Below are 13,365 nucleotides of genomic sequence, written 5' to 3' on the forward strand. Positions count from 1 at the left end.
TTATCTTAAAAAATCTTCTTCTGTACAACCAACACACAATTTAATTTGGTTTTGTAACAATATTATTTTTTTTGCAAAAAACTACACAATTACAAGCAAAATCTACAGCAACCATGAGATGTTTAAAATTCTTTTTTCATAAGAACTAAAAGACCATTTTAAGCTCAAATTTGGCACACAGTATCATCAGTGAATACTTTAAATAATGGAAACCGCTTGGGCCCCGCCAATGCTGTTTGCAGCTTTAATTTACACTCGACAATACTTCTGTATGGCAACAATAAAGTCATATTTCAACCTTTTCTGGGACAATCTGGTCTTTGCAGCTTTTTGGTGAGTTATTTTAATCAAAGACAACAGAAGTTGCAATGAGAGGCACAGAACAACTTCCTTGAGCTAATTATACAACCTCTGCTGTATTGGACTTCTTCTCAGAAATCTACACATACTTTTCTTAACACATACGGTACTACAGATTGTAACTATGTCTGAAATACTTCAGAAGCTGTAGATCCTCACCCCAATATTCACTGTTTATGCCGCCATTTCTGTAGTCTCTACTCTGACCACTCACATCAACTACCCCTGCCTGGTCAATCAGGATGGTATCTGCTGTGACTTCCAACCAGTGTGTCTACAAAACAAAAATACATTTTGTGACCATGAAATTGCAAAACAGCATTTGATCCTCCAGAATAGAACACACTCAATTACCTTCAATTCGTTTTATCCAACTAGATTACAATTTTGGAGTTAGTATTTTTGGATAGAAGGGAAATGAGTCTTGTCTGTATGAATTGCAACATGTATCATTTCTAATGATAATAACAATATTGCCAAGCAAACTGAGTAAGTCATTGTTGGCACCTACAGCAAACATCAGGTAAACATTGTAGTCGTTCAATAGTTTTTGTAGGTCTGCTAACATTTTATCAAGCAATTCAAAGATTTTTAGAATGTCTGGAATCACATAGTTGATGATGCTGACCAAAAAATCAGTGTCCTGTACAGGCTTTATGACAGGTAGTGCATGTATAATTAACAAGTAGACACATTAGCCCTAACCCTTGCACTGAATAATTGGTTAGATATATCGGGTGGTACATACAGAGATAAATTGGTTTGATTTAACCTGTTCACCCCGAAGTCCTTAAAACAGGTCTACACTTACCATTTACAAAAAGGAGTTTCAGCAAAACCACTGTTATGAAAGGGTTGGAGTTGTGAAATAGGTGCCGAAAGCATGATTTGATTACCTGCAGAGATCCTCCTGGGTGAATATGGAGTCTTTCCTTGATGTCCAGTACCAAAGATGGGTAGTCTGGGTTGATATCAGGTGAATAGGGATCTGGTGGGTACCAGGACTGTACCTCACCGTCTGCCCATATCTGTAGGTTATGCAGTGACAGTGTCTTCTTATCCCGTCCAGATGAGTGGCCCTGTATTTGATGGATGGAAGTTACGACATTTGACAGCTGTGATCCTACCAACATCACTGGGAGTGTTTGTGATGTAGTGTCTGTTAATTTTGTTAATTATTTTTATACATGATAAGAGAGACAATTTCTTCCACGTATATGAACTCAGAAAGTCTGCACTCAGTTTTCCACACGTTGAGGAAATTGTCTGATTAAAACACTGTACAAGTCAACGTAGCACACAAGGGTTTATCTTTGCCAAAGATTTAAAAGCCCAGATTTTATTAATATTATCTAATTTCTAGTACAAATATGTTTTTCTCACCTAAAAGAAGAAATGTATTTGTACAAGACAATAGATAATTATCAAGCTTCTAGGACTAATGTATTTTCTCATCTCAAAGCAGAAAAACTGGCAGTGAAGCAATATCAAAAGAGGCAAGCTAAACTGAGAAATAGTTTGAAGAATTGAATAATTGTAACATAATGTAGGCACTGTTTTTCTCCATTACCTCATATCCAACATGAAAATTGATGTCCCTTCCAATTGTAAGATCATGAACACCATCCATCTCACCATCCAGGTGAATGTCTTGATAATCCAGTTGTGCTACAGTAAGAGCTGTCATGTGAAAAACAACAACCATTATTGGTGATCCAACACAAACACTGATGTTTGTCTTCATTTTCTTTATCTCCAAATATGACATTTTTGTAATATTTGGTTTCTGATATTGGTCTACAGTTTAAAGGCACATGAGCTGTATTTTTGGCATTATTTTCATGATTTTATATTAAGATAAAAATTAGTTCATAGAAATATCCTTACTCAAAGATGTTTACTCAAGTATATTCCACTGAGTGTGACTGAACGGGGAGGTTTCAGTAAGAAAAATGATAAACGGATGCTGCACCCAAATATGGTGGCCTCGATACAACTACATGATAAACAGCATTAATGGTGTAGTATATAAACATTTGATCTTTACAAATACAACATGGTGCAACCCACTGAAAGGACTGAAAAGGGATTCACTCCACTTTGACTAAAAATGCTCCGTTTTTCACATAACATGGCAAGATTTTGAAACTGGTGGGAAATTTAAAATGACTAAATCTGTTCAATTTTTTGCCTATTCTGCCACAATCAAACATTGTTGAGACATATTTAATGACTATATCGTTCAGTTTGTAGATTGCAATGAATATCTGAGGAAATTGGAGGTACCTTGATATTGGACAAATTTTGCAGTTGCAGCTCATAGGCCTTTAATCAACTTCCAACACATTCATCATACAAGACACTGATCTGATGGATGTTTCCTTGATATTGAAACCAGCTCAAGCTGGCTGCATAAATAAAGTACCTCTGATATGAAGATTATTTAAATTTATCAAACAATATTTTGCAATTATCAAACACACAAAGATTACTGATTGAAAAAGTCATTGTTGATGACACAGTCCCCACTTCTTAATGGGTACTTTGATTACAGGTCCTCAGAGAGGATAGAGTCCTCTTCATTAGGTCTGTGATAAAAATACATTTGAATAAATTCGCTGATACATGTCTGAGTTATGGTTCTGGACATGAAAAAACGTAATAAAATGGCCACACGGCGACCATATTGGATCGTATCACAAAACAAATTGATGTGCAAAGCTATGATATTGGTCAATGTCATTCTCTAACTTTGAATAAAATCTGTTGAAACATGCCTGAGTAATGGCTCTGTACATGAAAAAATCGTAATAAAATGGCCGCCTGGCGGCCATATTGGATCGTATCACAAAACAAATTGACGTGCATATGTATGACTTAGGTCAATGTCCTTGTACCAAGTTTGAATAAAATCGGTTGAGATATGCCTGAGTTATGGCTCTGTACATGAAAAAATCGTTATGAAATGGCCGCCTGGCGGCCATATTGGATCGTAAAACAAAACAAATTGACGTGCACATCTATGACATTGGTCAATGTCCTTGTACCAACTTTGAATAAATCAGTTGAAACATGCCTGAGTTATCGCTCTGTACATGAAAAAATCGTAATACAATGGCCACCTGGCAGCTATATTGGATCGTATCACAAAACAATCAACGTGCATCTGTATGACATATGAAGTAATCCTTGTACCAAGTTTGAATGAAATCGCTTCAGGCATTTCTGAGATATCTGCGTGAACGGACGGACGCACGGACGGACGCACTGATGCACGGCCATGACCAAATCTATAAATCCCCCGGACGGTGTCCATGGGGACTAACAAAAGACAACTTTAAGGTCATCAATTTCTGTAATACAAAGAACATCAATATTTAATATAGAAACCCTAGTTTTTATCGAAAGCCTTTAGATAGAGAGCATGCGTGCGTGAGTGCTTCACGAACTCTAAAACGTGTGGAGCGGTGTCAGTCAGAAAAATGTAACAACTTAGCCGGCTATTGAACCACGTACTCTTTTTTGGGAGTGGAGATTTAGCTGAGCGGTTCTCTCTGTGGCCTCTCCGCTAGGCGACTGATGCCGTATGTTGTGGGTTCAAACCCGATTTAAAACTAGCCGTATTTTCTATCCTGGGTTGGTAACTCTGCTGGTGGACAGAATTGTCCCAGAGGTTATCGTTCGCCCAGTTAAAGCGATGAAATTCTTTCTTCACTTCGCTAAAGTTTGTATGTGTGCGATGTATGATAGTGAGCATGCATACAGGAGTTAACAAATGCTGGACGTGTTACCCTGTAAACTTTGTGACAGAGAAATGGGAAAACTGTTTTTTTTTGCGAAGAAAACTTTAAAGAACAAGGGAATACATTTTTTTCCTTTAAGGTTCCTTCTTTATTTATTCCCAGTGGAAAAAAAAGTTTACATCACAGAATGTATGTACGACAGTTTCTCAAAACCTGGTGGCTACACACTTAAACTATAACAGAAAAAAATGAAATTAAATCAAATTCCTTCGTTGTAATTCACATTGCAATAATTTTCTCAGATGTGACTTGTTTGTTTCTGTACAATGAAATTCGTGTATTGTCCATTTTGCTCGTGCGCAAGTTTCGTCTTTTTTGCCACCAAAACACTTCTTGGTTGAGTAGACTTTGTTGCAGTTGTTTGTGTTTGTAACAAAGAGGTTCTACTCGCTGTTTCATCCTCTTCTATGCCTTTTTGGGTGAGCAAGAGTGGTTATGGTTTCCAACATGGGAAGGAAGTCTAGAGGAAGACGACAAGCAGCATCAAAGTCAAAAAACACCACGAACTCAGAAAACAAGTCCAAGTCAACAAGTTGCGCAGTCACAGAAACAAGCAATGGTAACCACGGAATCGCCACAAAATACAGACAGTATCCTGAAAAGCGACGATTGCAAGGTACAATTTAGCATTTTCAACCAAAAACTTCAGGGTCTAAAAGAGATGGACGTTATCCACGCATGTAAACAGGTGGTCGGTAAAAATGGAATTATCGGCGTACAGTACATTCCAAGAACAAAAAAGTGGACAATTTATGCAAAGAATGAGAATTGCAGAGACAAGCTATTGACATACGGCATTGATATCGGTGGAATGCATGTTGTGTTGAACATGTGTAGCACTCAGCAAAATTCAAAAATTAGAATATCTATTCACGATGTGACACTGCCGCATTTCTCAGCAAGTACTGTGAGCAAGCTGATCCTGTTGTCCGTTGTACCGTCACTGACCCTTTGGATGGGACAAAGTATTACAACGGCAATAGGTTTTGCTATGTGACATCCATCAAGATACCGATACCAAATTTTGTACAATTAGAGAGAGACGAAGACGGTATGAAGATTTCCGACTCTATCAGAATTTTCTACACTGGCCAACCCAATCAATGTCGTTTTTGTCAAGGCGAAGACCACGATTCAAGGGCTTGCCCAAACCATCCACCACCGACATCTTACAACTGCAAGGAAATTGGCCATAGAAGTAGTGACTGTTCGAAAGGAAAGAGATGTTACAGCTGCAAAGAATTTGGTCATATTGCTGCGACATGTCCAAAACTTCCAATCACTGGCACAAGAGCAGTTGATGAATTTGTCGACAATTACTCTAGACGAGTACAAGAGGCAGAGAAAGTGATTGATATGGCCATTGACGATATCACAAAATCAACTCTACAACTGACAACAACAGCTACAGTACATCCCAGCCCTAAAACAGCAGTATCAAGAGAGAAGGAAGTCAACAAAGATCAACTGATATCGCCATCTGAAGAGAGCATTCTAACAACACCAAACAGTAGAAGTCAAAAGAAACTGCTCGCTTCTTCTCCAGACTTGGGTCAAAGAAGAAGAAGAATAGATCTCCGCCAACACCAGTTGAAAACTTACAGAAGAAGAGAAAAGAGTTTGCAAGAACACCATCAACGGTCAGTAACTCTCCTAATAAGTCAGGCTTGCTCGATAGTTCAAGGGACAGTCACGTGAGGGCAATGTCGATTTAATTATCTGGAAAACATAGTATTACTTTTGTAATTTTTTAACTTGGAAATTATGTCATGTAAAATAGTTACACTTTATGGAAGAGGTTACGAGAAAAACAAAGCGAAATGTTATCTTTAATTGGTGTCGGAAAAAGGGATTTCAAATAATTTGTTTACAAGAACATGCAGTAAAGCAGGAGATGAGAAAATATGAGTAGAGAATGGGGTGGTCGGGTTTTATACAGTCACGGCACGATTCACAGTTGTGGAGTTACAATAATGCTCGCAAATAGTATTCAAGCTACAGTAAGTGAGATCCATAAAGATAAGAATGGTCGTTTTATTATGACAAAATTGGCCAGAAGGTTCTTCGTTCTATCTTCTCAATATCTATGCACAAAATCGCACATATGCAAAATGTAATGTGAATTCTTTAAGATTATGTACAACAATGTAAAGCTTGCAATGTTTGACGATGACAATATTGTGATCTGTGGCGATTTTAATGTATCTACAATCCTAAAGTAGACAAGTTTTCCAGTAGCGAAAGAAGTGATGGCTTGGATGACGTCAGCGCAAGAATATCTTTAAAGAATCTTATTGGTTCATGTAATTTGTTTGATGTTTGGCGTAAGTTACACCCTAACAGTAAGCAATACACATGGAGGAGAAAGAATCCTCTAACACAGAGTCGTCTTGATTACTTCCTAGTGTCCAGTGAAATACAAAAGAACACCTCATCATGTGAAATATTATCTGTAAGTTGTACTGATCATATGGCAGTTGAACTTTCTTTTGTGTACTGTAAACATGAAAAAGGCCCAAATTACTTGAAATTTAATAATAGTCTGTTGGAAGACAATATTTATTTGAACAAGTTAGTCCTTTTTATTGATAAATGTGAAGACAATTATAAACACGTTGTGTGCAAACAAACAAAATGGGAGTTATTTAAGAAATCTTTGAAACACTTCACTGTAACTTATAGTTGTCACAAGAGTCGATGTCAACGTAGCAGAAAACAAGATCTTGAGCAATTGTTAAAACAAAAAGAAAAAGTACTATGTTATTACCCAACAGAAGAAAATTACTGTTCATATCAAGAAATCTCTGCAGAATTGGAGAAAATTGTACGAAATGAAGCAGAGGGTAGTCAAATCAGATCAAGGGCCCATTGGGTGGAAAAAAGGAGAAAAGAGCACAAAATACCTCTTAGGGTTAGAGAAAAGGAATAATGTAAAGAAAAATATTGTAAAACTCAGAGCCGGGGACGGATCACTGTTGACAGATCTCGACTCCATCTTAAGTGAAGAGGTCAATTTTTACAGCAACTTGTACAGGGAAATTCCACAAACTATTTCTTTTGAAGACTTTACACGAAATATTCATCAACCTGAATTGAGTTTATCACAAAGGCAATTTTGCGAAGGTATTGTGTCTAATGAAGAATGTTACCATGTATTACACAAGATGAAAAAGAACAAGTCACCAGGTTATGATGGTTTTACCATCGAATTTTACTGTAAATGTTGGCCATTACTAGGCAATTTGATGGTTGATTCATTTAATGAAGCTTTTGAGAATGGTAGTTTGTCAATAACACAGCAAAGAGGTATTCTTTCATTGTTACACAAGAAAAATGAATTGGAGTGTTTAAAGAATTGGCGCCCAGTTTCCTTATTGTGTGTTGATTATAAAATTCTTACGCACGTTTTATCAAATAGAGTGTCAAAAGTCATTTCAAACATTGTGAACACAGATCAAGTAAGATACATTAAAGGGCGTTTTGTTGGTGAAGTTGTTAGGCTGATCGAAGACGTCGACATGTATCATTACACTTCAAAGTACAATATTCTGGAGCAGTCCTGTATGTTGATTTTGAAAAGGCTTTTGATTGTATTAATTGGAACTTCATGCACAAAACATTAGAGAGTTTTGGTTTCGGACCCGATTTTAGAAGATTGGTGAAAGTAATTTACTCCAATGTTCAAAGTTGTATCATAAATAATGGGTGGTTATCGAATTTCTTTTCACTTTTTCGAGGAGTCCGTCAGGGGTGCCCTTTGAGCGCTGTGATTTTTCTTTTATGTGTTGAGTTTTGGCATGCAAAGTGCGTCAATGTGATGACATAAAGGGTATACCACTACCATGTAAAATTGTGGCAGGAGTGATGCAAAAATAGCCCAATAAGCTGATGACACTACCTTATTTGTAAAAGACGAAAATTCCATTGCAAAAGCGTTGGAAATTATGGATAACTTCGAGAAAACGTCTGGTTTGAAAGTAAATAAGAAAAAACAGAGGGTGTACCGGTATGGTTGGGTAAAGAAAGAAACAAAAGAAAATGTGCGAAATCGGTGGTTACTGGTCTGAAGTGGACTGACCAGCCGATTAAAGCTTTAGGAGTTTGGTTTGGATATGACCGACAAAAATGCGAGCATTTGAATTGGGATTCAAAGCTTGAAACATTCGAGAATATTTTGAAGTCTTGGGGAATGAGGGATTTAACTATTTATGGTAAAGTGCTTATAGTAAACGCACTTGAATTGGGATTTTTCAGTTAACTTATTTAGCATCAATGATAGCAGTTCCAGAGTATGTGATTCAAAAAGTTGACCAATTAATTTACGAATTCATTACAAAAGGTATTGGTAAAATAAAAAGAAATGTACTCGCTGGCCACTATGTGATGGTGGATGCAACATACCTAATTTGTGTTTAAAGGTAAAAGCGCTGAAATTTATGTAGATTTCACGTTTAATAAGTGAAAGTGATGCATGCTGGAAAAACTACCCTTGCTATTTATTGGAACCCTTATCAGATTTTTCGATGTTAAGAGATTTTTTGTCTAGAGATGTAATTTCATCAGAACCTTTGCAATCGAGGTTGCCTTTATTTTATCAGCATGTATTAGAATCGTGGAACTCTGTTCCACAACATCAAGAGCAGATTGGCAGTGATGCAAAGGCAATTTTGTGGAGTTCTAATTTTAACTTTTTGTAAGATTGAGACGTAAGGTAGAATATATCTTAATTGACAAAAAGAAGGAAGAACTACAGACACTAAAAACTAAAGATGTGTGCAAACTTTTGCTCGCTCAATTTCCGTAACCAGCCAGTATAATGAATTGGCGAAGAGAGTTTAAGCAGGTAGCTAATTGGCAAGATATCTCGATACTTGCTAACAAACTTATGTCTGAAAATAAAGTGCGTGCATTTCATTGGAATTTTTGCACAACAAATGCATTAATAATGTAAAATTGCACCTTTGGAAACTAAGGGAAAATTCTCTTTGTAAGTTTTGTAATTTGCATGATACTACTCAACATCGTTATTTTGAATGTATTATTGCTAGAGAAGTATGGAAAACGATAGAAAAAGAAGTGTTTCAGAACTTATATAATATATGGATACACTTATCATGGCAAAATATAGTGTGTGGAGTAGATGTTAATAGAAACTTGAATAGCAAACTCAACTTAATTGTGTTAGTACAAAAGGGAATACATGTGTTCACTGTTTCAGGCATGATAATCTTTACCGACAAAAACCATGAGAAATTTGAGATATTTTAGGAAAAAGTGACATAATGGCCCAATCAGGGTTTGCAGTTAGTTGATTAATCATAATAACTAAACTGATACTTACATTTTGGTAGTTTCATATACGAATCCTCATAGATGTAAAATGAGGCTGGAAATGGTGATTGTGAATCCGTAATCCTGATCAAGTAATCACCGGATGAATGGATCATTCCAGTCAGATCTCCGTAAAGCTTTCCAATCTCTACTGGTGTTGTGCCGTTTTCAAACTTCTCAAATACCAAATGTGCCCCTTGGTTTATGTGTACATGGTCGAACACATAGTCAGTGACATGGCTGGCATCTGTCACGATATAGGTGCGTCCTGAGTCTTCATATAGCTCATGCAGAAGATGGTCACGGAGCGGTTTTTTGTCACGGTTGTTGACCTTGAGTGTGGTTTCTGTGCCATTTGGTGTGGTATTTGAAATGTAGATAGTACCAGCACCTCCTGATTCCTTGTAACTTTTACCTCCATATGCTTGGATTTCACCTCGGAATCTATTCTCTTCCATGGTGTAAATGCCGATCCGACCACCTCCACCTCCACCGCCTATTTGCCATTCCTGTACAAAATTAATTAAAATCAAATAAAAATTGGGAAACAATCCTTTTATTAGATACTCCTGAATTGAAACTTCAATACCTTTTCCCTAAATTAAACTACAACATTTATCCTCAAAGATTGATTGCCATTTTATACAATGTGTGAATCACAATACTTACCTCGTTCAGAGACTACATTCTATTGCTTAGACATACAATGTGTGAATCACAATACTTACCTGGTTCAGAGACTACATTCTATTGCTCAGACACACAATGTGTGAATCACAATGCTTACCTTGTACAGAGACTACATTCTATTGCTTAGACATACAATGTGTGAATCACAATACTTACCTCGTTCAAAGGATACTGTACATTCTATTGCTTAGACATACAATGTGTGAATCACAATACTTACCTCGTTCAGAAACAACATTCTATTGCTCAGACACACAATGTGTGAATCACAATGCTTACCTCGTTCAGAAACTACATTCTATTGCTCAGACACACTATGTGTGAATAACAATACTCACCTCGTTCAGAAACTACATTCTATTGCTTAGACATACAATGTGTGAATCACAACGCTTACCTCGTTCGGAGATGCCCGCTCATTGGCACAATATCGTCCTGTTTTGATAGGGCTACTCCAACGCATATGGTTTCTACGGTTATAACTGTGGTTACAATCATTAATGCAGTTTGAATCTCTCCAGTACTTATAGTCTGTACACTGAAGACATCGGCGTTCAGAATCACAAACACTGCAATGTGGTACACAAGCACCGTCTCCTCCATTGGAAATGATTTTCCCACTCCCTAATAGAAATGTTCATAATATATGATCATTATGTTCCATTCTTGTACATTACCTTAATGAGAATAATTTGCCACCCATGTCAAAGTCGCCAACATTTACTATAAAGAAATTCTTTCAACTTATCTATCAGTGGACTTACAAACTGATTTTCAAAACACCCACCTGCTAAGATGTAATCATATACTCTAAACATTCATGGGCAGTGAGCTGATATTACATTACAAGGAACGGCCGAAATGAGAATGGATACAATATCAAGGAAAATGTGTAATCAACCTTAATCATTCTTTGTTCGATTTATGGGAATTGTAAAGATAGCTTTTGATTATATTAACTTTCCTAATCATTTCAATCACTACAGTTGAGGGTTTGGCTTGACAGCAACAGTATAACTGGGACCATCTTCCAAGTCCTATGACAACCTGCAGTGCTGACTTACTGTACATTGTACCCTACCCAGTATGATCTGAACATGCTTGCCTGTATGTACAAAGGAACATGCCAAATACATGACGTGAATCATACAGTCTTGAAGTTTTTCTGTGAATACTCTGAGGCAATACCAGTGCGATTTCTGTTTTAATCCTGGTACTTTTTGTTTTACACAATGTACACTGGGCATATTAACTGAGTTTATGCAGACAAGCATGGTCATCTTTGCCCAGTGATAAAAAGTGTTCTTCAATGAGATGATGCTATACTCATACATGTATCGGTACTTGATTAGAAAGAAACTATCTCCCAGCATTGCAACTTAAAGGGACAATGTTCACCATGTTAGATAAATCGTAATACCCTAATGTCGTTAACTTTCAAAATCTGCTAGAATTTAATCACTTTTTTCCGTACCGACACTTCATTGACTTACCAGCAAAGATGTCAGTATGCAAATTAATGCTCCCTCCACTCGCTCCACCATTCCGTGGTTGGTCTGAGGTACCACCATTGGCCATTATAGTGCCATCAATGGTCATCATATCAAAGGCAGACATCATGACTATACCACCTCCACTTCCAGTGTTCTAAAAAAAAATAATTAGAGCTATGTGAGCATTTTTTTTCTGAAAAAAAATGCCATGGATGGCTGCTAAAAACAATCCTTATCAACTAACAACATTTAGGAAGGCATATCACACTTTTGCATTTGGAAATTTAAAAAAATAATTTGGAAATTGCAAAATATTCAAGCTTTTAATATTCAATGGAGATAGGAATATCCAAAGTGAGAGTTCAGCAACCACTGTTTATAGATTATCAAGATTAAAGTTGCAGTTGTTATTTTCTTTCAGCAACCAATCACACTTAATTTGCAATGAGTAAAAGACCATAGGACACAAGCTTTGGAAATGACATAAAAGTAGCCATGGGTTGTTTTTGATTGGTTTCCATTTTTCTTTACGAAAGCGGGGTATACTCTATCCCTGATTCTAACAATTCCCTAGGTTACTGGTGACTGATAAAATAGCTGCCTGTGTCCATAATCTTCACACTTGCCTTAATTCATTGGAATGTGAACAGCTCAAAGGAATAGTAAATTTTATAAATTCTAACAAGGTGGATTATTGGTTTCAGTCAGCATTTTTCTGTTACCATGGTAATTCTCACCTGTGTACCGCCTCCAATACTTCCTCCACTGCCATACTGTGTTGGATTCAGCACATCATCATATGCAGATGTAGTGTTGATAACAAAACTACCCATACCACCACGTCCACCATGAGAGGCACCAGATCCACCTTTGTTGTGATCAATACCAGGTCCTGGGCCTTCTCCTGGGTCATATCCTCTGTTGCTAACATCAAGAAGACCTTCATCATCTATTGTTATTGTAGATGCTGTATAAAAGACATGACAAATGTTATCACAAAACAAAATTCTTAATGGTGTTATTTGCACAAACATGCATGTTACATTGTAGCTACTTGATCCAATATGGCTGCTATTGTTAAGCAGAGATATTGCCATGACTTTAAATCAATACGCAAATGCCAAAAATATATGCTAACACTTTTGAATATTTTGTCAATTCAGTGGCACGGAATGCTTTGACTTGTCATTGGCCAAAAAACAGGCATAAAGTTGCTTTTCAAAGAGAAAATTGTGACAGAAACATTTATTTTGACTTACCTTCCAGATTAATTTTGTTTGATATCAGTGTACCACCTCCTCTGATCAGAAAGTTGTCATAAACCACCAGCGTTAAGCCAGGACTGTCTGTGGCAGTTCCAGTATATGTGAACACACCACCATCATGTATGGTCATGTTTTCCAGGAAGATTTCACTTCCGTTAAGGGAGTTGATTCTTCCAATTGGGTCAATGGTTGTCCAGCCATTCAGGGACAATTCAAGGTGATCTATGCGGAATACTTCTCCACCATAAAGAGTCAAGCCAACGTCTTGTAGGTATGTATGGCTTGGAAGAAGAGCAGTTCCATTCTGTAAGAGATTTGATGATTTTACATCATACATATGTTGGGCAGGGGTCATAAGGTCATTGAAAAGATGACCATGGAACCTGAATGACAGATATTCATTGTGTTTGCAACTCATAGCTT

General features: G+C 37.0%; 1 protein-coding gene across 1 annotated transcript; it reads right to left on the reverse strand.

Annotated features, from left to right (window-relative positions):
- Window positions 1-469: 469 nt before the first annotated feature.
- On the reverse strand, window positions 470-13,074 carry LOC139116581 (uncharacterized). The gene is made up of 8 exons (XM_070679176.1): window positions 12,937-13,074; window positions 12,415-12,644; window positions 11,678-11,831; window positions 10,582-10,808; window positions 9,505-10,003; window positions 1,931-2,040; window positions 1,257-1,439; window positions 470-634 (listed from the first exon to the last, which is right to left on the reverse strand). Exons 1-8 carry the CDS (start codon window positions 13,070-13,072, stop codon window positions 470-472), a joined length of 1,704 nt encoding a protein of 567 aa, XP_070535277.1. The 5' UTR covers window positions 13,073-13,074.
- Window positions 13,075-13,365: the final 291 nt, after the last annotated feature.

Source organism: Ptychodera flava, chromosome 17, assembly GCF_041260155.1.
Source record: "Ptychodera flava strain L36383 chromosome 17, AS_Pfla_20210202, whole genome shotgun sequence".
NCBI lineage: Eukaryota > Metazoa > Hemichordata > Enteropneusta > Ptychoderidae > Ptychodera > Ptychodera flava.